Source organism: Lepisosteus oculatus, chromosome 10, assembly GCF_040954835.1.
Source record: "Lepisosteus oculatus isolate fLepOcu1 chromosome 10, fLepOcu1.hap2, whole genome shotgun sequence".
NCBI classification, from domain to species: Eukaryota; Metazoa; Chordata; class Actinopteri; order Semionotiformes; family Lepisosteidae; genus Lepisosteus; species Lepisosteus oculatus.
Window position 1 is genome coordinate 26140258 of NC_090705.1, and position 26222 is coordinate 26166479.

At 34.9% G+C, this 26222-nt stretch overlaps 1 protein-coding gene across 3 annotated transcripts in view; it reads right to left on the bottom strand.

Moving 5' to 3' along the window:
• Positions 1 to 1660: 1660 nt before the first annotated feature.
• LOC102686563 (cAMP-regulated phosphoprotein, 21) overlaps positions 1661 to 26222 on the bottom strand; it is a 162197-nt gene continuing 137635 nt past the window's right edge. For all 3 annotated transcript variants that reach the window (XM_015357290.2, XM_015357289.2, XM_015357287.2), the window contains 2 exons: positions 3938 to 4089; positions 1661 to 2426 (listed from right to left, as the gene is read on the bottom strand). In XM_015357290.2, the coding sequence (XP_015212776.1) occupies positions 2169 to 2426; positions 3938 to 4089 (410 nt within the window). In that variant the 3' untranslated portion in view covers positions 1661 to 2168. The remainder of the gene's footprint in view (positions 2427 to 3937; positions 4090 to 26222) is intronic.

Consider the following 26222-nt stretch of genomic DNA (forward strand, 5'->3'; position numbering starts at 1 on the left):
GAAGCCCTACCATAATCTCTGGTATGGGGAGACCCCAGAATTCTGTCCCATAGTTAAGATAGATGATAGATACTTTTATTGATCCCATGAGGGAAATAAAGTAAATCATTTTCATTTTAGGAAATTATTAAACGCTCAATTAAAAGCAAAGGAGATTGTCTGTTATAGTGGACATAAAAACAAGAGTTCGCTGGCATTATATCCTAGAAGACACAGACCGGCTCCAGACTGGGAGAATGCCTGCAGCATAAAAAAAAATGCCTGATGAACTAGGGATTGGACAGTTTCCAAGTGCTTGTACAATCGATGGAAATGTTCAAATAAATGCGCAAAAGAAATAAACAAAATAATCATTTATTTCTTGATCATATTGGGAAGCTAATGTCCTCTCTTTGCTAGTTAGTGGCTGTGTTTCTGCGTTGGGTAGCAACGGGTGACTGTTCTCAGGCGGAAGATGTAAACAGCTTAATTTTTGTGTTAAATAATTTTTTTTTATTAAAATTCATTTTATACAGCAATCGCATATTTGGGTACCGTTTCAAAAAAACTTTCATTCTTAAAATGTTTAGGGAGAAATGGAAGACTGGTGTATATTTTTTCTTTAAACTACCAAGACCAGCCATACACAGTACAGTTTACGTACATACAGTAATGTTTATGTTATGCTCCTCTTCTTTTTATGCTGAGCTACTAAAATTTCCCTTTAGTGGTAAAATTCCATATATTCAAAACTAAGCGGACTAAAATGTACACAGTAAAGACATTAAATGCTTAAATCTTTTCACTACCAACCAATGCACCACGAGTGCCCCTGTCGGTCATTTTGGACAGCCAATCACTTATTGAGGTGCCCTGCGGTGCCCGGCGGTGGCTTGTCGGTAGTTTACCGTACCGCGGGTTTGTACCGCGCATTTTGAATGGCTGCATCTGTAGTATATTTACAAATAAACTGTAACGATCAGTTCTTTACGGGCCCTATGCGGACGACACGATCTGGAATTGTGAGGATACAATAGGGAAAATAGTCATGCAGGAGAAGGGTCTAGAGACGGGAGGCGTGTCCGAGGAGTGCAGGTGTCCTGGGGAATGAATCCAAGGCGAACAATCCAAGGGTATATCTAAAGGGGAATCCAATACAGGAGGCAGAGTCCAAGACCAGGGAATCCATCAAAAGGAACTAAAAACAAGAACCGGGTCAGAACCGGCGGGGCAGGGAACAAGGAACAGGAAACTAAAACCTTGACGGAGCCAGATGCGGCAGGACCCAGGGCCCTCACGAAACGGGATTCAATGAGAAGCCTCGGGCAAACGCTTGCATCTGGCTTTAAAGGTGGAACTAAACAGGGGCTGGGCAAAGGTGTAAGCAATGGGGGAAAAAAAAGGAAGGGCTGGAGCGCCCTTAAGAGGGAGAGTAGCGATTTTGTATTCCCTTATGTATAATGTATTATTTAAAAAGTAAACTGTATTGTATTTTGACTGTCAATGTTATTAATCTTTCTTTTTGAGAATAGAATATTGTGTTTTGATCACTTATTAAATGAAATGTCTCAAAGAGTAATCTTTATAAAATAATGAATAAATTAACTTCAAAATGAAAGTTTACCTCTTATGGTGAATTTCCAGAAAAAACAATTAAGTAAAAGAAAGGTATACCACACAGTTATTAAAAATGTGACCTCTTTCCATGAGGTCAAATAATTTTATTGTGGTTAAACACTACAATACAGTATATATCCATAAAAAACTCTATTGTGTATATAAATTATTCCTTCAATACAGCAGTTCTTAAAACCATTACAGCTTTGGTACAATATCATTTTATTATATATATATTAAATACTTTTAGCTTCACAAACTCAACACAAAGTACAAAACTAATCCGATTCCGTTTTATTACAATCTACACAGTGGTGATCAGTGATAAGGAAGAAGTCTTAACTCAGTGAATGCATGTCACCTAGCTAAGCTACAAAGGCATCCCTAGCAGAGACATGACTAAAATATGCACCATTTACCAGTTATTTTTACAGAATACCAAACTGATATCATTGGACATTTCATTTCTTCAACCAAACAGGCAGACATTCTCTCTCTTTAAAAGGCAATTTTTCAAGTGTCCAAAAATGCACTGAAAAGGCTTGTCTTTTCCAAGCTGCATGCAGCCAGTATCAGTATTTTACTTGCCATCCTGCACTGCTCATACTTGTACAGTTTGTCCTACAGTTAGCCTGGATTACAGGCACATTGTTAGAGGGACAGTGAGGGCTGACCAGTCGCAGGCTACTGGGTGGAGATGGAGGTACAACATTGCAGTAGACAGGAATCCCATGGCTAGAAAGTGTCCCTTGACCTGTCTGGCTTGGTATCATGATTGTTTGTTGGTAGGACTGTTGTGGTATTCCTTGAGAACCTTGAGTCATTGGCACCTGGACAAAAGCATAAGAAGAGATCAGATTATAATGGATGTTGCCCACTGCTGTACCATAGGTTGATGGTCATTTTTATAACATATATTATTTTACTAAAATATTTCAAGCAATATGCAACAACAGTCAGAATGTATATTGTCTAGAGGAAAACCATTCTTGAATGTGATGCATTATAGAATAAAACATATAACATGAGCACAGGCAAGGCCCCAGGGCACTTAAGATTGTTTGGTTCAGAGAAATTGATTGACCTTCAAGGCACTTATGAAGGCACTTTTGAAGTCTGACTTGCTCAATGTTCGCTATGCTTCTGTAAGCCATTCTGGAATAGTATTAAATCTCAGTGTTTGAGATCATAAGGGAATCTAAACCACTGCCAACTTTTCTGGGGTGTTCTGCTCCGAAATGACTGCAAACTGTACTGTGCCAGTTTTTTTTCTTTAGGTGTAGATAGATACTTTATTGATTCCGTGAGGGAAATTGCAGTGCAACAGCAGCTTAACACACACAACACAGCCACAGTGTAACGAATTATATAATAATAGTTCAATACATACAATACAAGAGTTACTCACAGTCCGGACGCACAAGAACAAACTAGAACAGAACAGTACACAGAAAATCGTATCACACATATGAATATAAATATAGATGTAACTATAGATATAAATATAAATGTATTGCACAGGTCCCTGGCATATATTGCACAAAAAATGGTTGTAAACGGGAAAAAGAAAAAGAAAAAGAAAGAGAACAGATGTAGCAGTAGATGTGTAGATGTGTTTAGTCCAGAAACAGGTCACTGTCGATGTTGCCTCTGCCAAGATGCAAGGTGGATGCGTTGTACAGTCTTATGGCAGAAGGCAAGAATGACCTCCTGTAGCGCTCCCTGTCGCACCGTGGATGAATCAGTCTATTGCTGAACGTGCTCTTCATTCCTGCAAGCCTGTCATAGAGGGGATGGGAGGAGTTGTCCATGATGGCCTCAAGTTTGGACATCATTCTCCTCTCAGCCACTACCTCCAAGGGGTCCAGGTCAGACCCAATGACAGAGCTTGCTCTCCTGATGAGCTTGTTCAGCCTTTTGGAATCCACTGCTCTAATCCCAGAGCCCCTACACACCACTGCGTAGAAAATGGCACTCGCTACCACCGACTGATAGAACATGTGTAGCATCTTACTACACACATTGAAGGACCTGAGCCTCCTCAAGAAGTAAAGTCGGCTCTGTCCCTTCTTATAGATGGCCTCGATGTTCTTAGACCATTCCAGTCTATCGTCGATGTGCACTCCCAGGTACTTGTACGAGTCCACCATCTCCACGCCACTCCCATGGATGTAGACAGGAGTAGGTTTGACCTTTTTCCTCCTGAAATCTACCACCATTATATATAAGTTCTTTTAGAGTTTTGTATTTTATTTGGGATGATAAAATTGTATACAATTAATACATGATTATAAGCTGCTCTAGCTATTGCTATTGCTGGCCTAATAATTGAATCAATTACCTGATAAGAAGACATGGATGGATACTGGACCATCATGCCTTGGACTTGATTCCCCTGCTGACTAGGCATCAAGGTCTGGTTCTGTGGTGGCTGCTGCATTCCCATGAGGCCCTGGAAACCTTGCTGCTGACTGGGTAAAACAGGTTGGAAGCCTGCCAAGGCAAAAATTAGATATTCATTCAAATAAAGGTTAAGGCTGTAATGCTGTGAGCTCAGGTACAGTATGTAGTAAAAAAAAACAGTAACAATGAACACATTTTAAAAATAGATTATTGAAACATATTATAATTAAAAAAATGTTATCAACCTCAATAAAAAGCTCTACCAAACTAATTTATTGGAAAGTGTCTATCATCAAGTTTTAAAGGAATGTACAACAGTTTTTTGTATATGAAAATTATACATCCAAAAGTATCATTTATTTTCAAAGATGGGCATTCTTTAGCTTTTTAGTTATCACCAGAATGATGTACTGTATATGAAAGGAACTTTGTTCTGATGAAAGGACCTAACAATATTTTTTTAACAAATGGATATTTAACTACAAGGTTTTCTGGACCCATTAAAAAGAAGTGTTGCTTTCATTTTAGTTCCAATATTCAGACAGCAAAAATAGAGATTCCTAAGGTATAAAACCAAAGAAGGAATTTTTTGCTAGTAACATACAGTATTTAAAAATACAAATGGTTGCACAAATATACAGTGATAAATCAAATTCTTGAATGAAGTGAATTCATGCTTATACAGATTTTTATGTAGGAAATAATGTAATTTTTATATTATTTTCTATATAATGTAATCTTTATTGGAATATAGTATGAACATTTATACATAACTTTATCTATTAACTTACATTCCATTTGGGATATAAGTAAAAATAAGGAATCAAGGTGACACTTGCTAAGTAATTTAAGAGTCCATATATAAAACACAAAAGATTTGACAGAGTTCTTTTCATTAAACCACTAAACCAAATACGGTTGAGAAAAAAAGTGAACCCTTAGGAATTATATGGATTTCTGCATGAATGGCTCCTAAAATGTGATCTGATCTTCATCTAAGTCATAAAAATAAAGACAGTCTTATTTAGCAAACAACATTTTACATTACTATATCTTTATTGAACAAATGGTTTAAACCATCAAGGTCATTGATGGAAAAAGTATGTGAACCCTTATATTTAGTAACCAGTGGAACCTCCTTTATTGGCAATAACTTTAACCAAATGCTTTCTGTAGCTGCTGATCAGACCTGTGCAGTGTTTTTTTGGCTCATTCCCCTATACAAAACTGTTTCGGTTCATGTATATTTGTCTTGCTTGAAAGGCTTGCTTCAGAAAATGCCACAGCATTTCAATGGGATTGACGTAAGAACTCTTACTTGGCAATTCTAAAATACAGAATTTCTTTTGTTTGAGCCACTCTGTTGTTGATTAACTCCTGTGTTTTGGATCATTGTCATGTTGCATGGCCCAACATCTTTTGAATTTTAGATCACAGACAGATACCCTGACATTCTACTGTTGAAGTTCCTGATACAACTTGGAATTCATTGGTCCCTCAATGAAGCCGTCCAGGCCCTGAGGCAGCAAAGCAGCCCCACACCCTTATACTCCCTCCACCATGCTTCACAGCCAGGATGAGGTTTTGGTATTGGTATGCAGTGTTTTATGTTCTCCAAACATAACACTGTGCACATTTACATTTAACATCCAGGTGGTCTTTAGCAAATGTGAGATGGGCAGCAATGTTTATTTTGGAGAGCAGTAGTTTCCTCCGTGGTAACCTCCCATGAACACCACTCTTGTTCAGTGTTTTTCTTATGGTAGAATCATGAACACAGACGTTATCAAGTGCAAGTGATACCTGCAAATCCTTAGCTGTCACCCTAGGGTTCTTTGTCACCTGTTTGAGGATTGTATTGCGTGCCCCTGCTCTAATCTTTGTAGGACACCCACTCCTAGAAACACTAGTAGCAACGGTGCTGAGTTTCTTCCTTTGTAAACTATCTGCCTGAGTGTGGACTGATGGAGGCCAAAGTCTTTAGAAATCCTTTTGCAACCCTTTCCAGTCTTATGTGTTTCAACAACTCTTCTTCTGAGGTCCTCTAAAATCTCTTTTGATCGGCCATATTGCAGTTCAACAGAATTCTGTTGTGAAGAACAGGTAACCAAATTTGTGTGACTTTTTATACGGCAGGGCAGGTCAAACCCACACCTAAATTGACTGGAACACCTGCCTTATTCATTGAAATACCTGACACCAAGTACCCTCTTTTCAAGATGTCACTATCCTAGAGGTTCACATACTTTTCAATCCATGACCTTGATTGTTTTAACCATTTGTTCAATAAATATATGGCAATGGAAAATGTTGTGTGTGTTTTAATAAGACTGTCTGTTAAATAAGACTAACTTTATTTCTTATTATGACTTAGATGAAGATCAGATCACATTTTAGGAGCCATTCATGCAGAAATCCAGATAATTCAAAAACTTTTTCTCACAACTGTACTTCCCACCTCTCCACTGAGAACTATGTGTATAAAGCATGTGTATTAAGTATGCGAGCTTGTTTTAAAAACTGACTCCATCTGATGCTCAAATATTACTGTGTGTTCCAGTGCCTCTTTAGTTCAATTATATCATTTGCACTCAGTGTAAGAAAATGATGTTTTTTTTTCACAAATCCCAACTGTAAAAAATGAAAGACAGAGTAAATGTAAGTTTAAATTTTCCCCCCAATGTTTCAGGGAATGGACATGCAGGATTAGTGTCTCAGAGGTAGAGGCTTAATTAGTTTTTTTTTCTTTCTGCTTAGGTTTAGCTATGATTAAATATTTCCCATTTCAAATTATTTGAAGTACACTTGAAATACAGTGTAACTTTCTTCTACTCAGTTTATGATGCTACCTGTGTCTTTATTAAGAACTTAATCTCACTGCCTCAGTCAATTGTAGATTGATATGCTTGTATTTACAGAATAGAAAAATAAATTAACTATCCATATTTTTACCTAAAATACCTCTTAGTATCTGTATTTTTGTATGTGTCCCATTATCTCCTCTGCCCCCTCTTTCCACTTCCATAAAAATATATATTTCAGGTACTGGAAAATATTTGTCCACTGTGTAACACATTTACAGTAAGAAGCAATGAGACTTTATGACATAATAACAATATTCAAGTTGGAAATCTTCAACTTAATTTAATTAAGCATGTAAACTGAAAAGCATGTAGCTGAAAATATGGCTTCAAATGTATTTCTTCTGTATGCTATCCAATACGATTTTCCTGAAACAGATTAAGTTTGGGATGAAGGTCTTGATTGATCTTAAATTCCCTGAAAGGATGCCACAATGTGCATTTGGTTCCCGGACAAATTTTATGTTATGTGAAAACAATATTCTAAAAAAAGCATTAAAATATTGTTGAATGTTCATACTTATAATTTGAAATCAAATGCAGACCCCTGTGGTTCAGTGCATTCAGATACTGAGCAGATCAGGACTAATAACCACCAATTCTTATGAAAATACAGACATTTTACATGCTGTGGTACAGTAAGACAGGAGCAGCCTGCACCCTGATTCCTTTGCCATGCACTGAGCTCCAGTTTAAGGGCAGATGAGGCAATTCATCCTTTAATGTGAACGGCAAAGGAAATGTTTTTTGGGGAAAAGAGGAAGCTAATTATTCCTCTTTGGAGCACAGAGTGCATTTAGATGAAAAGCATCTCAATTAATCTTGCAGACAAAATATCAATGTAATACCCAACGTATGATCTGTAGTGAAATACACCATGGGCTTTAGTGCCTTGTGCCTAAACAGCATATTTTTAACCTTCATGCATCTGAGTACCTGTAAAATAATGGCTAATGCCAGTTAACAAAATTTGAACAATGCAGGCGATTGCATTGTTTCCATGAATGATTTAACATCTAATTAGAGCATTGAAGTAGCCTCTACAGATTTCCTTGGTATAAGTGATCACTATTGCATTTCAAACAGACTCTGGTCTGTTATGTATTTTCTTGTGTCGAACAACAATATGCCTTTCTTCTTCAATGGTCCTTCAATCTTCCTATCATTATCAAGGATAGAAAAGAAGACTGAAAATAAAAAGTAGTTCATGCAAGAATATTTTAAATATTCTTAAAGGATGCATGCATTAACTGAATATAACACAGACATAGCCAGAATATTAGTCTCGCAGCTTACAAATATTTTTACAACTCAAAAATTTAATAAGATATTGTTGTGCAGTTGTATTAAATGTTACATTAAGTATAAACCTTAAATATCACTATATGTCTATATAAAGACTACATGACAAGACTACATGACGTTATTAAATAAAACTGTACAAAACCACAGATTAGTAGTGCTAGCTGTTAATAAAAACAATTAACAATAAGTACTGGGTGAACACAGTAATGTGGATTAAAGGTAAGTACTGTAACTAGGATAGCTGTGCCCTGAACATACCTATCCTGTTATGTAAACTATTATATGGCTAGATATCTGATCAATTTAAGTTTACATTATGTAAAGATTCTAGACATTTCATAGAGTCTATCAAAAAACCTGCCTGTGACTTAATCTACAGTTCTCAAAAGAACCTAAAATTCAAATAATTCTCTAAATTTCTTTAACATGCCATAAAGTATATATCTCTCTAAGTCCAGAAAAGACAGTAATCTGACTGCCTTTACATGAAAGGGTTAAAAAATACTGCTATTCTAGTAGAAGAATAATACTGATAAAGACATTGAATTACAGATGCAGGCATTCAAAACAAGCGGGCGATACCGCATTATAATGCGGTGCACTTGTTGCGGTATAACTCAAGTTACCGTATAATACTGTATTAATACTGTTTATTCTCGCATAATACCGCATGGTACCGCATGGTACCGCAAGAAAAATAATAGTATCCGGAATTTATTTGAGCTGTCACCATCAAAGTCTTTACAGAAGATATTACTAATAGTATTAATAATGAATGACCTTGGACAAGCTCAAACTCAAAGTATTGCCCTGGTCCACATTCTTTGTAACTGTCTTATTTAGCAATACTTTATTTTTTCATTGACCATCTTTGTAAAAGTAACACCACAGCATTTCATTGATTCAATCATGCATTTGTTTCCAATCATTTAAAGTACAGTAATTTTTGAGAACCTCCGATTCACCATGCCTTTCAAATGCTCATAAAAGATATTGATGTAGGAACATAAACATATCACTGTATGCAAACTGTACTGTCTTTACTGTGCACGTTTTAGTATTGAATATTTATATGGAATTTTACCACTGAAGGGAAATTTGAGTAGCATAAAAAGAATAGGAGCATAACGCGTATGAAGGTCATAAAAGATATTACTTTTGGAACATAAACATACAGTATTACAGTATGTAAACTGTATATGGTTGGTCTCGGAACTTTAAAGAAAAATACACACCAGTATTCTATTTCTCCCTAAACATTTTAAGCATCGAAGTCTTTAACTAACGTGAAATAACATGTAGAAAAAGTGGTAGTTATAAGCTTTTCTGTGAATACGCTTGATACCGGAGTCAACAAGCATACTTCTAGAATTTGATTATTAGGTAATATAATATGGAATCGCGTATCTAAAAAAAATAATAACGATATAATTATATTAATGTACTGCAACACAAGAATAGTATACACTGTACAATGTCTGTTGATACTGTATGTGTAGGGCTTTTTCACCACTCATCGAGTGGTGCGATGGTCTAAGTGCCCAACTTCTAAGTGAGAGGTTGGCTGTTCAAATCCCACTACTTTTAACAAACATTTCTTTGAAAAAATAAAATAGCAATATTATGTACAATTAATTGACTTTTTTATTGAAGCCTTCACACGCGTTATAATCCTATTCTTTTTATGCTCAGCTACTAAAATTTCGCTTCAGTGGTAAAATTCCATATAAATATTCAATACTAAAACAGGCACAGTAAAGACATTTAAATCTTTCTATGACCGACCAATTCACCACGAATGCCCCTGTCGGTCAACCAATCACGTATAATCATGCGGTATGACGCGCAATGAAGTAGCCAAATGCCTGCGGTACGTGTTTGTGCTGCACACTTTGAATGGCTGCATCTGTAGGTTTAAGGCTGGAAAAAAAATAGTATCCTTGCAGTTTTCCCTTGCACCTAAAATACATATAAAGGAAAAATAATAAATAATATAATTAATGATAATAACATAATAAAATTCACTTAAAGGAAAATAGAGATCCACAAGAATAGGCCTTACCAGATACCATTTAATAAACAGATATCTTGTGATTGTATATTTGTTATCGTATTCGCTGATGAAAGAGAATAACTTAGCAACACAACCATGAACCTTCAAGTCACATTCTCCATCTTTTTTCTGAAGGCTCTTCTGCAGTATTTTAATTTTTTTGAGTTTTCTCTCTAAACTTGTTTACTCTCTTATTGAAACAAAATCAAAACACTGTTTCATGTCCATTTCTCCAGCGCACTTTGTGTGTGAATATACTGTAATAATTTATACCAAACAAAAGTATATTTTAGCACCAACTTCTCAAATGTGTCGTTACTTGATTTGAAAATACTGTACGTCTTCATTATCTATCCTGCTTTGAGATATCTTGAAATAAATCTGAGATACCTCAAAATGTATTCAATATTTTTTATTTACAGCAAAATCCCATTATGAGGAATGTTAATCACCTACTAAAAACACAATTTCATGTGAACCCTGTAAGTTTCAATTCAAATATTTTTTTTTAGGAAATAGAATCACACATTATTAAGAATGAAAGGCCGTCCATGGATATCCCCACTACTCCATGCCCCTTCTCACCTACTCTGTCTTTTGTTCTCCTGTGTTTTATTTATTTGCTGTTTCCTCTCTCCCTTTCCCAAAGCTGAAATATTGTGTTTCGTATATTTACTTTTCAGCATGGAATTGACCTTTTCCTAAATTCATATTTTTCCACAACAGCAAGAAACGTTTTTATAATAAACTGTTTTGTTGCTTGTTCAGTATGTTACTTTAACATACAGTATGGCCCTTATTATTGATCTTTTTAAATAACTGTAAATGAAAACCATATTAAGACTCAAACAATTTTTCAGACAGTCTTTAATAAATATGTTACAAATAAATTTAGACTGGTTATACATAATATATATTCATTTTCAGTACTCTGAAACAGAATTTCTTCTTCATGTAATTTTAATCCCCAAATTGCAAAGCTTTTGTGCTTGAGAGGTTGCTACAGTATGATTAGAGGAACCTGAGTTCTTGTTCTCTGGCACAGCTTTGGAGAAAAGAGTAAAAAGAAATACTTTTCTTATATACTGGGTGAACAAATATTTATTTAACAATAACAATGACACACTTAACAACACAATGTAAATATACAACATACAAGATACTCTTTATAAACAAACAAGGCATCTCAGAGTTCTACTGTACATCCTGATCAACCAAAAAAAAAAAATGTCAGTCTACTTCCAAGTATTAAAATTCTATATAATGCCAAACCTGCCAATCAGCCTTCACACATTGGGATTCTCTATACAGGAAATCAGATCTTCCTTACAACAAAGTTCAAATACTTAACTCATATCTGGTCTTAAAAGCTGAACAAGGACCTCTTGCCTGGCCCTGTCTCTTCTCTCTCCTTGTGTTTTTTTCTCCTTGTTCTTCCCTTCTCCTCTTTCCTATCTGTTTTTTTTTATCTGTTCCTACTCTATTACCCTAAATCATTTACCAAGAACTTAATTAACCAAAGTAAACCAGACAATTTATTTGATTAGTGTGTCTTAGACCCAATACAACTCAGTGAACACTTCAGTTCCTTTATTGTTTTGAAGCTCAGGAGAACTACAAATGTTGACATTAGTTACAGTGTTACAGTCCCATAATGGTAATAATATATGTAATGAAAAATCTCTTATTCTTATACTTCTGAGTCAGAAATGGGAAATTTCTGAAAGGCCCAAAACCATATTAAAAAATGTCAAATTACCATGCATTCAATTAATGACAGAAAATGAGTTTTTTATATAACATTTTACATTTACATTTTACTTTTACCATTTTTTTTTTAAGTCTTAGTCTGAATTGTAGTTGATTTACAGATCAATAAACAGCTTTAATTTAAGAGGCATCAAAGCATTAGTAATTCATCCAAGGGTTACTAAGTCCCCCCGCCAAGGGTCAACATTGTTAGGGTGAAATCATGGAACCACTTTGTCTGCCATGAAGGTCTATTAAGATTCCTGCATCCTCCATACTCAGTAAATGGTGCTCTGGAAGAAAAGTTCTCAATGGCAAACCAGGTGGAAAAAAAATTAACCACCTAAATACTCTAAATGGACATTCTGGTGCATGAAACTTCTAATCATATTTGTTCTCATGCATATTGATCAAGTTCATATTATGTGTGTGGAAGTAGGTGTGCAATGGTTTCTACACAATAAATTATGTCATACACAGGTGCCTATTGTTCTTGGCACATTTTCAAATTGTTTGACAGCCAGTTGTTTTTAACAGGAACAGGATAGCTACTGTATGTATAGATGACAGGGTATCTAATTTTGATCTGGCACAAAAAAATAGTCATCAAGCACTTAGGTTTAGGCAGAAGCGTATTTTGGCTATAAATACAACTGAACAGCCCTTCTTAGGATCTGCTTTGCTGACCCCTATTGTGGAGTAGACAAGAAAAAATGCCTTCGACATTAGGTTGTCTCAATTACTCATTACTCTTGACTGGATAGCTAAGTCCAAGGAGGTCACCTTTTCTGTAGTCAAAAAAAGTATTAAAATATGCAACCTAAAAAAGGATCCTCATGGAACCTCATGGTCTGTCCAGACAATGACCACCTACAACACCCCATAGTAGCATGAGAACCTGGAATTGTCAACTCCAGTGGCATTGTTCTCCGTACCAAAAGCACATACAGTAACATCTTGGCACAATCCACGGTCTGAACACATCAACAGAGCATAAACAAGAAGTCATGATTACTGGACTGAACACCATATTATCTGTTCAATTATGTCTATCAAACAGACACCAAAATATAATTAGCAGAAGAAGGAATCGCATTAGGGAAGAAGGATTGCATTAGGGAAAACCCTTATCCAAGAACAGAAAAATAGAATTCATATTACCTTGAAAGACTTCAAGATTAATTTTATATACTGGCCATGTAATACTCTGCATTGCGGAATAATAGTTTATTTTAAAGGGAACTAGAGAAACTAGGAACTAGAGAAATCAAGAAAGGCTTTTTTTTCTAGAATTAATAAATGCACATCCTGTTCCTATCAGGTTTCGAGTCAACTTCAAAATTCAGTACCTACTGTAGATCACTGGCTTCAAACAGGCTGAACCAGTTTTTTAACAGGTTTGATTCAGGGACCCATCCCCCCACAGCCACACGCTCCCTAACCCTTCACAGCTGCGACTGCCCAACACCTCCTCCATCCCCCCACAACCATGCTAGCTTCGTAACACAGTCCAAAGTCTGTGGACTTTGGGAACCAATCACTGCTATCACTGCTGTTACCTGCAAAACTCTGTGATTTACTGTGAATGCCCCTGAGTCAGCTCCCAGGCAGGAAATCGGCTCATTACAGTACATACTCCCTTGGCACTGGGGATGATCAATTGGTTGAGACTGCTTGTCTGCCAGAAAGCTAATATCTGCTTATTTGAAAGCTCTGTATCCTTATGAGAAATTTTACTCCAGTCTCTGTCTTCCACATTTCACTTTCAGTAATTTTATTTGTCCTCCCCAAGAGGGCGAGGAATTCTTAATAGATCTTTCTTAAATCAATGGTAGTAGAGTTAGAAAACAGCAAGGGTTATTCTCACAGTCAAAAATACTGAGGTGCACATTTTAAAGGGATAAACCATGTTGAAATTGTAATTTTGATTTAAAGTAACAAGCCCAACAAAGTTACAGTTTTTCATTATACTTTTGATTACCTCTGATGTGTCAGAGAACAATTTAATTTTAATACATTCATTTCTACATTCATACATTCAATACATTCATTTTTTTCCTGAACTAATCTAAACAATGCACGCACTTGTGATGTCAAAGTGTACATTCCATCCCAGCTTCTATGTATTTCCAGTGTTGGCTTCTATCTTAGATCATTAGCTGACTGTTGACCTACTTCCACACAATATCCAAATTAACTTATTGAAATTTTTAATTTTATGGCCTGCATTTTGTTCAAAATGTGATTCTGTAGGAGGCAATTTCCAAAGGATGCATAGGATGTGCATACTGTCCTTGGATGATATTAAAGTAAAAGTAAAGATGGGGGTTAAATTAAGTCCTTTCTGCTTGAAGATTAGACTTCTAAGCAACAGGAGTTTATGGCAGGAAAGGGAGAACTGATAAGGATTCCAGATGTGAGCTAGGAGAGCTAGGTAACCCCCTGGGGACTTAATCCCTGACCATTTGGCCAAAAAGCTGTAAACTGGCCAAACACGTGACCTCTCCCCTTTACCATAATAACGAGTGACGTCAGAAGCGGAAAGTAAAGGATATATAAACCTAAAGTTTGTACCAGCACTTGGAACAATATTTCGGTTTTGTTGTTTCTTGCGGGAAACAAGACTTCGGCTTTATTGTTCCTTGCATGCACTAAACTAATCTGTTTAACTTCATCTCGGGATCCAGAACCTTATTCTTTCTGTTACAACACTATACTCACAATGGGATTGTTTTAGGAAGTCACTGTATAGACTATTATATGCTCAATCAATAAAAATGAAAAATGCTTCTCATACCAGAAATTCTGTATGACAAAATGATGGGAGACATTGGGAAAGGGGTAGGGAAAAGTTAAGACCCAGTGCTTTCATCATTCATGCTATAAGGAAACAAGCAAATTGTATGGAATTTGAAGAATCCCAAATTTTTGACATGAAATAATATTAAATTGATCTGTTTGTTAAACATAAGACTATTAACATAAAAAAACTGACTTCTCATTATGTGATATATGTACAGCTGTAAGAGAGGACTCTGTTATTGCATACTGAGGTTGTATGCAACAATTCCTATATACATTACTTTGTGGTTGGCATAGATGTTAAGACCGATACATTATTACAATCTATTGGTTACCTACCACAATATCTTTATCTAATCAGTATTTATTTTTGATTCCATCCATCACTCATTCCGAAAAGGTTTTACAGATCTCATCAGTTTTATTTTAAATTCTGGGGTGTGACATTAGACTAAAGAGCCAAGCAGCAGTTTTTTCAGTGCTGTCCGACATTATGTATTTAACAACTGCGATCTATTAACTGTCAAAATGTCTTCCCTCCAGTGAAAAGGGAAACATAGCCCATTTAGATACTTCTTCTATCTCAATTGCACAATGATTCTAAGTGCTTAAGAGTTCCTGTGTAAAGTCAAACTATATTTTGCATAAATGTTGAAAATCATATTACCTTAAGAGTCTGAAATACACAGAGGGATGTTAAAGAATGTAGCAAAATAAATGGACTGCATTCCTAGGTGTCAGGAGTAAGTGACTCATATCTCACTTTGATCAAACAATCAGGGACTGGTTGGGCCGAGTAACCCACGTGGGACTCTGATGCCCATGGAACTTTCAGCCAATGAACGAGCTTAAGTTCCTCCAGGTAAAAACAGGCAACACAGAGGGCCTGAGAGACTTCTGAGACTTTTCTAAAGGGAATTCAAAGGAGAATTCCAGGGCAGGACGGCAAAGGAGCAGAAGGCTCCCAAGGGCAGGACATTCTCGCAGCGCACCTCCTGGCCATCCTGAGACTCAGCCAGGACAACCACGGAACGGCCAGTGTGTCCGAGTGCCAGAACTTTCCTCTGTTCTAAGAGTCTAGAGCGGAGGTTGCCAGAGAGTAACCAGAGGATCCACCTGAGGTTAGCATCAGCAGCAAGCCTCGTGAACAGGTCGGAACTGTGGACAGCTGAATCACTATTCAGAACTAGCTCTTCATCAGGAACGAACCGGTCCTCTTCCTGACTTGCTGGGACCCACAGTCATCTTTTCTCCTGTGCACAAACTGTGCTAGTTAAAGCCCGCAGGAGATCTGAATCCCCAAAGATTGGATGAGTATTCAACTTCACTGCATTACTGCTTGAGAATTCAATTGTTATCCCAACCAGTTGATATCAATTTAATTCCTAAGAGTTATGTACTTGTTTTGAGTATCTATTGTAGAAGTTATAACCAAGTTCATTTACGAAACGGCCTAAATGAATGATATACTGAACGTATGTCCTCTTGATATATGTAACTCTTTGTAACTGACTGAATATATATCTTTTGTATTCTGATAACCCTCTCGATAAGATCTGTTAGGTTTATATGCATATTCTATGTATTAATAAATGTATCCTCGTGTATTAGTACCTGTGTGTGTGCGTTGTTTGAGTTATATCGCATGGTTGGATTCTAAGGCCATCAAAAGAATAATTTTGTGATTTACTGCTACAATTAATAATTGTCCCAGTAAATGCCCAAACCCTACAGAACTGGTGCCTTCAGAGAGCACACTACAGATATAAAACATATTCTCACAAATATGCATCTAACTAATGTGTATCAATACAATACAGTACATTGAAATATATGAGTATGTAATGTTTTAATAAAAAAAAACTAATTTGTCTAATAAAATATTTCAGATGTATTTCCACATACGTTTCCAATAATTTGACTTTATCAGTGAATATGGAAATATAAAAGTAATTGCAAAAGCATATCGACGTTAACAGGATACAGCAAATGTTGTCATAAATTCAATGTCAATCAGGATTCATACCTTCAACAGTGGGTTTGTGCCACAAAATACCTAAAAAAACAAACATTAACTATATTACATATGCAGATTTAAGTTTTATTATAGTATAAAACCACACAGCTCTAAATTGGCACAATATTATTGTTGTTTAGTGGTTAAAACGCTTTCAAGAGAGACTGCAGAAATAATCCAAAAATAGCTCTTTGTTTGAGAGCTGGTTGATTTAATTTGGTAACCGTGGTAATGACAGCCTAGTGCTGTACTCTTCTCAATAGTAATAGATTGATTATGAACTCCCACCATGTCTTGTACAGCTTAATAGTTCCAAAATAACCTGTCAGGTCCATACATTTGATTCCAGAAGGCGGGGCTGTCAGACATTAAAGCAAACTACTAACTTTCTCTAGAAACTCTGTTATCAATTCTGATCAACACAGTAATTACATGCAATCTTTTCTTGCTATAGGAGAAACGGAACAGTGTTTTCCCAGTTTTTCCCTCAGTTAAACGACCTCTATCATTAGTATCACCAACAATAAATCCCTTATGCATTCATTACTGCTGTGCACCCTTAATATCTTGAATTCCAGGAGGAAAACGCAAACTACAAACATACTGTACTTAAAAAAACCTACTCTGCACAGTTAAATAAAACATTCCTTTCTTCACTTATTGTATTGCATATACAAGTTATGTATATTTTTATATACTTTACCAAAAATATAAGCATGCAAAAATATTATCTGTTTCTTTAATATAAAAATGAAATTTTGGCACAAACATTATTGAGCTCAAGTTGTTAAAGTAGGTAGCTGTGTCAGCACGCATATGCTGCAAAGGAATATGTAAAGGTTAATTCCTTGCTGGAAGGAAAAAAAAAGAGACACAACATTTCTGTGTGACACCCAAAGAAGGCTCCACAGCTGAAACATTGTGTCTCTTTCACTTTCAGCATGGAATTAACCCAATAAGACCTCTGGCCAAATAGTCACCTTCCATCTGGAATGATGCCCCTCAAACATTTCGTAACATCTCTGGTAGTTTGTTCAGTAGACGCCTGTTTTATGGTTTAAAATCAAGCTAACCTTTACCTGTTCCTTTACATAATTCAGCTCAAGCACATTTTCGCTTTGTGCATCATTACAGATTTATACAATGCTGCAATTCTTTATCTGAAATGTTCACCGACTTGTGTTACTGTTTCAGGCAATGCATTTAAAATGTACATATTGTAAAAGACAATACCTGAATAAAATTAAGTCAAAATTCAGGGTGTCTGTTGACAGAAGCTGGATAAATGTGCAAGCATTGGTAGCATTATTTTCTTTATTACAACTGTACTAACCAGTTGATTTTATACTCAGAGGATGCCAGTTTACAGCTGTACTTGTATCAGAATATAACATTATTTGTATTAATATATTTGTATTATAATACATATATATTATTTGTATTATATGTATTATGTACACCAGGTTGGGAGACCTCCAACTGTTTCTTCTGTAAGTGCTGCTGAAGGACCAGTAGGTAACAAGCTTCCCTCTAGACATATTTAGTACTACTAAAATACTGTATGTCAGTCTCCTGAATATGTCTTTCAAGAGAGCTTAATATAACAAGTATGAACATACAGTAACAACAGTAGCAGTGAAAATGGTCAAATTTATTCTCAATAAAAATATATATATATATGTTCCCCACCTTTCAGCTCTACACATATTTAGTACTACTAAAATACTGTATGTCAGTCTCCTGAATATGTCTTCCAAGAGAGCTTAATATAACAAGTATGAACATACAGTAACAACAGTAGCAGTGAAAATGGACAATTTATCTGCTTATGAGTTGAAACAATCTTGGAATTTAAGAATGAGGAATTCATTATGTGTTAATTTAAAATGTGACATACGGAAAGCGAAGTTATGATAAAGTTATTCCCACAATATAAGGGGATTATAATTATTGTTGTTGAGATGATTTTAAGCATCAAAACAAACTGGAACAACTGCTTGGGGCAACAAAACATACACATTTATAAAGATACAAAAGTATACAACCACATGACAACTCTGGCTTTTGTGGCAGCTTTGATTTATCATGGCAATTGAAATATACTTGAAATACATATTAGGTTTTCCTTTGTAGCCTGCAGGCAAAACCATTCCAGGCAATCATCTGCACTAGATTACAGATGCAGGTCACAGAAAGGTGATCAGAGCACAGCAAAGAAGACTATAATGTATTCATGTTCAGAGTTTCTTCCTCATTGAATTTACATAAGATGACTTTGTCTAATACATATCCAAGACCTTCAAAAGTCTCTCTCTGAATTTATTTTCAGTCATATACAGTATATACATCCTGATGCAGCCATCAAGAATGCGTGTCAATATGTGAGATGGTGAATCAGATAAAGGTCTGTAGTATTACACTCACATAAGCTGCAGTACAGTATGCTTATATGCCTTTGTTTAGTTTTTAATTGTACCTGAGCCGAACATATGGAAAAAAACTACATTCCCCAATATGCCGCACACATTAAAGAATTCTGTGACATATCCACAGATATCTATACTGTACAGATGCAGCCATTCAAAGTGCATGGTACAAACCTGTACTGCAACCAACTCACTACGTCATACCGCATCGTAACACGTCATACCGCGGTACGTGATTGGCTGGCCAAAATGACCGACAGGGGCACTCGTGGTGCATTGGTCGGTAGTGAAAAGATTTAATAATTTAATGTATTTACTGTGCACGTTTTAATCCGCTTAGTATTGAATATTTATATGGAATTTTACCACTAAAGGGAAATTTTAGTAGCTGAGCATAAAAAGAAGAGGAGCATAACGCATCTGAAGGTCATAAATGATATTAATTCAGGAACATAAACATATTACTGTATGTAAACTGTACTGTATATGGCTGGTCTTGGTAGTTAAAAACAAATACACACCAGTCTTCCATTTCTCCCTAAAAATTTTAAGCATCAAAGTTTTATAAAATGGTCCCCAAATTTGAGATTGCTGTATAGAATGAATTTTAATTTTAAAAATGTATTTAACATGAAAATTAAGCTGTTTACGTTCTTCCGCCTGAGAATATAGTCCTCCGTTGCTATGCAACGCAGAAACACAGCCACAAGTAACTAGCAAAGAGAGGAGATTAGCTAGCCAATATGATAAAGGAATAAATGACTGTTTATGTTTATTTCTTTAGCACATTTATTTGAACATTTCCATCGATTGTAGAAGCACTGAAAAACTGTCCAATCCCTAGTTCCTCAGGCATTTTCTTTTAAGCTCCGGGCATGCTCCCACTGGCGCTGGTCTGTGTCTTCTAGGATATAACGCCAGCGATTTGTTGTTAAAATTGGGTTTCCAATAACGCTGCAGCAAAGTCTTGTTTTTATTTACACTATAGCAGACATAATCTCCTTTGCTTTTAACCGAGCGTTTCATAATAAGAATGAAAATGATTTAAGATATGCGACACTTATCATTCATCAAGAGCTCAAAATATCACAAGGATCCTCAAGAGTGCAACAAAGACAGCAGAAAAAGATACGTGTATCAGATACATGAGAATCCAAGCTTTTTTATCTACACTTTCTTATTTACGATAAGAAGTAGTCTTTAACATTTCTTTATCACACAGTAAACAGTCAAAATTCTGGGGTGTGCGTTTAACAAGGATTATTTAAATATGCAACAAATATTTAAAAAAATAATTCAAATCACTATTCAAAGCTTTTATTTTAATCTGGCCTCTTTTTTATATATGTTTATTTGCTTTTAAATATAATATATTTTAAAGATACAAAGTAATAATACCTATTTTTATCATTTAAATCTAAAATAATCTAAAAAGTATCTATCCTTTAACAATTACTTATAATTATGCAAATTATATTAATTAAAAACAGTAATTCAAGTTGTGGAGTGCAATACATTTTGTGAAACTACAGGGAGCAAATGCTTATTTTCTGCAGAAATCTATTTTTAGAAATATATATTTTCACCTATTACACTTTAATTTAAGGCAATATGTATTGAAAAATGTAATTCAGATTTATGAGCAATGTTTCTATCTCCATGATGAATGGCTGACATTGAGAATTTAAAGTGGGTAGGAAAAAGATCAATGTATAGTACAGTAATGCTCTCACAGTGTGAGCATTTTCTTATGTTAGTTGGTACCTCAGAATCTCAGCAGTTTTTATCTAATAATAAATGTGTTATGTTTGCTCTCATCTTTCACTGTCTCTCTCTCCTCCTCGTAAAATTATATCAAGCAATGCTGTGACAAGCAATGCATACCTCCTAGTGGGTTCAACTTCATAAATCAGAGATGAAGATAACAGAATTGCAACAGTGCAATCTTATAAAATAGCAAGATCCTGGTCCCATTGCTAGACACTGTTTTTTAAGTTTAACACACAAAAACTGTAGCACTTCAGGAATTATGACATACAATTTTAAGATTACAAAACTATGATTATTCAGATGGTTTTCCATCCAATTTTTTCTTAGATTTTTTCTAAAAGTCTTTTACAGTTTCAGAATGCCAAACAACATGTTCAAAAAATGCTCTAAAACAGCATCAAGAAAAATACACCAAGAAAACAAATATAGCCACTGAAGTTTTTGTAAGTTTGAGTAGATCTTGCAGTTTATTTTTCTCTTATTTGCATGGAATAAAGAAAAAAACACACCTCCCTGAAATAAAGGCAAATGAGATAAATAACGGAGAGGACTTGAAATATGTTATAATTAAAGTTAAAGTACTTTCAGTACTTCAGTTAAATTCAGTTGAAATTCAGCACCTAAATTCAGCACCTACATGACAGCCATTATGTGCCAGTATCCCCATTTCATTGCATAGAAAAGTTAGTAGTCGATTCATAGATTAACTTAAGGGAAAAACTCAGCAGGGCAGATTGTACAGAGTGGAATTTATACCTTAATGCAGCATTTCAACCCAGTGATTTTAGGTCACCAAAATGAAGACGACACATTCACTTTATTTACATTTCAGAGTGTAAAAATTAGAGTTTAGTGGATTGTCCCTTTAAGGCAGTAATTTAAGGCAGTACATCTGAAATGTACCTCACCAGATGTTGATTATTATTTCAGATGCTTTGCCAAGCCCTTGCTTCAGCCACTTGAGTTCATGCCTAATTTCAGGATGTTCCAACTTTTTTAAAATGCATTTTTACTTTGGTTTAAATCTGGTGATTATCTTGGCTATTTTATCATTTACTACTTTTTTTCTGCAGTCACTGTCATGCTGCATAGTGAAGTACAGTCCAATTCATATGAAAGTACTTTCTTCTACATAAGCAGACAAAATCTTACTTTTTAACTAAATTAATTAATGTATTTATTATTATTATTATTATTATTATTATTAATAATAATAATAATAATAATAATAATAATAATATGATTATTATTATTTATTTTGCTGCTGCATTAATTAGTTACATCATCAATACAGATTTTGTTAAAGTGATATTATGGTTTCATCTGTTTCAACTCGGGTTTTAGGTTCGTCTTTGTTCTTTCAAGCATATTCAAATCCTTTTTTATGTTCTTGGTGCTGATGAGAGTTTTAAATCTTTTGGTGTAGACTTTATAATTCAGATGTCTCAGACCCCTGCAAACTGCGGCTTTTCTACGTTCACTACTGCACTCTGAAGGTTGTGGATTTCAGTGACAGCTGTTTTAGGATTTGCCTGGACAGTTCTGATAATTCAACTGCACATGCTTTTCATGGTCAACATGGGTATTGGCTGATTGGTCATTATACCTACTGTATATCTGTTTATTTTTCTTTAGCTTCAGATTGTTCCAATTCTCTTAACCTGAATATTTTGAAGAAAGAGAACATTCATGTCAAATTTTAACAACAGATTCCAAACAATGAGGCCAAAGTGAAACAAAATATTTTTGTCTTTTATGAGCCCAACATTTACCCAATTACCCAACGACAAACCTTTATGTATGTAAGTTTCAAAATACTATGGGGAACAATCTGTATAAAGCAGGGTATACTTAACTTTCCTTGAAGTGCCCCAATGTTTTAACTGAATTCTGGCAATGTGTTTGGCGAAGTGACGATGACAGGATTGTACTAGTTCTTAATTTGCAGACATAGTATGTTATGATCTTTTTGATGGATAGCTGTTCACAGAGTGAAGAGTTCTGTTTTAGATTTTTTGTTCTTCTAGGGTGTAATAATATTTATCTGCACAAGGGATGGATATTCCATGAAAAAGGGTTCAGGTAACATATTGCCTGATGCCAAAGATGAGAGAAATCAAAATCTGGGACCCCATTTCATTTTCATGTACACATTGTATACAGGATATTTTTACAGAATTTTATGTAGATGTTAAGTTATAGGGTACTTCTGAAAATGTTTCTCAGGCACACTAGGCACGATCTTTCAGTCATTGAATTTGTTGTTGTACTTGAATAGATATGAGACTGCATGATACACCATATATAATAAAATAATGTTCAAAAGCTAATATGACTAGCAAGCCAAAGCCAAAAAAAATATTTCCTAGGAATGCACCCAGGAATATTTAGGTTATAAGATATGAACTGCTTCTTCTTAAGTCTTATAGTACAGTCCAGTTTGGATGTTTCAGTTTCATTTTCCATATCATTTTAAAGATAGGATAAGATAAGATCAGATAAGGGTCAGCCATTTATACGGCACCCCTGGAGCAGTTGGGGTTAATGGCCTTGCTCAGGGGCCTAATAGAGTAGGATTTCTCTGCCGGTTGTGGGATGACCAAGGACTGATAATGTTTCATTGTTAGTGTCGACATTTACATAAAACATACTCTTATATGATTTTGGGAATATAAAATGTTTAGTAAATCACTTGTTTAAATTGTTTAATCGGTATTTCTATTACTGAAACTCGCATTACAGGAAAACAATTTTATCACAATAGGACAAAAATGTCATGTTTTAATATGAAGGAATACTGTAGGTAATTACAATTTATTTGTGAACAAAAAAAGTTAGTATATGTAATAATTTCACCTCCTAGATGTGTTTCTTTTTGTTTGATGTGTGGAGTTACATGGAATGGACATTATGATTGTCTTTTCTACCAGGAAATAATATTTTTTCCCAGGAAATGTGATGATACAGTTGGATTCAAGAAATTTATGTTGAGAGTCTGAAGTTATAAATATCCTTTATGCTGCATCTCTCCAAGTGTTTGAGAAGTTTTGTTCCATCTAGAGCATTCTGCATTGTATTGTTGTTTACCACTGAAAAGCCTCCAGCTGCTTTGTATTCTCATAATCCCTAGTTAGTTAACTACCTTCTCAGAGGGATGTTAACCCGTCTGGGAGGTATAAATTACCTCAATATCAGATTCTCACACAAGGCCTCAAGAAAAAAAAAAGTACTATGTTATTGTTTTTTAATTACAAGGAAATTCTATATTTCTTCTGGATTTTTTTTTTTCAAAATTGCAGTAACATTTTTTTCTGTCATTTTAGGGAAACCTTAACAAAGCACTGAATGTATACAGTACTGTATACTAAATGTATACAGCATATTGCTTTCATCTTTGCTGAAAATATTAATACATCTTGTATTTTTGAAAGCATTCAAGCTGCACATTTATTTCAGACTTCAGAAATGAACTTATTTAATAATTAAAGACAATAAGTGCACACATTGAAGAAAAATTACGTCTTTAAACTTGTTTTTGTCCGTTTAGTAAGAAATTGTAACTACATTTTTCCTTTTAAACATGCAATAAAATTCTCAATACAATTAGGATATATTTTGGTTTTCATATTTAAGTTCAATATTCACAGCTTTATTTCCATACTACCAGTTTTATAGAAAAAATCAAATGTCTCCTTAAAATTAAATAAAGTAATCATCACATCACAAAAGTAAGAGGAAGTCTAGAAAATAATGAAATAATGTGATTAGTTAAGAAGGTAATACTTTTGTTTTATCCTCTTAACTGGAAATGTGTTTGGATTTCATTGGACTTAATAAAAACAGCACCATACAAATGTATATAAAATGTTTATGTTGTTAAGATGATGTTTTTTTAAGATGTTTGTTGAATAACAATTCAATAACAAAAATATTAGTGAAGAAACATATTTAACTACCATTTGATCAGTTATTTAACTAATCTTTTTTTCCTTTGTAACTTGTATAACCTAGCAAACTGTGAACTTTTCCTCTGTTTTCAGTCAGTTATAACATATTGTATCCTAATGCATTATTGAAGATTTCATTGATAAATGATAAAACCACTTACACAAATAGGTTAATTTGACATAAAATGTGTGAATTACTTGTTGCTTCACAAATGGATACTTGAATATGAGAAAACAAAAAAAAATAAAAATGTTATTTTTTATCACCTCTGGTCCTGAAATGATTTATCTCTGTTGGGTTCTAATCTAATTTTAGCCAAGATCATCTTTTTAGCCCTGGAGCCATTTAACTTCATAAAGTGCATTTCTCCCAATTGTGTACAGATCTGTAGCACTCGGGCCCATTAACAATTCTGGAATTACATTATTTCTCAGCTTTGTGCTGTCAGAATCATCAATATTGCTTCAGTGAAAAAGCAGCCTTTCCCTGCTAAATCAAATGTTGGCATTCTGTCTTCTACCAGCCTCTGTAGACAGGAGAGTAAAGAATCGAATACATTAGACCACCAATAGCTGCAGGTAATTAACTGTACATCAAATAATTTACTTTTGTCAGCTGCACTTCATGCATGTTTTTTCTACTGTTTGCTTAAGATAAATTCATAAAGTACCTGTTAAGAAAACCGAGTACATGCAAAAAATAATCTGTAATTCACTAAATAAAATGTCTTAATGTCTTATGTATTACTCAGAACAAAGAGGGAACCATTCTTTCTAGCAAGAAACAGTATATTGATTCTTGTGTAAATCAATTAATGCATATCAATTTTCTTTGTACATCTCTTAAGACACTGCAGTATCTACATTTGTTTGATTTCCATCTTTCACCATAATGCATTTTAAGGTTACATTTTTTAGAAGACTAATATCAATAATTAATTAACTTAAAACACTCTTTATACAAATACCTCAAACCATACTATAATTATAATTAATAATTGCTTACACTTATATAGTGCTTTTCTGGACACTCCACTCAAAGCGATTTACAGGTAATGGGGACTCCCCTCCACCACCACCAATGTACAGCCCCCACCTGGATGATTGGACGGCAGCCATAGTGCACCAGAACTCTCACCACACATCAGCTATCAGTGGGGAGGAGAACAAAGTGATGAAGCCAATTTTATAGATTACTTGGAGGCCATGATTGGTAAGGGCCAATGGGAAATTTGGCCAGGACGACAGGGTTACACCCCTACTCTTTTCGAGAAACACCCAGGGATTTTTAAT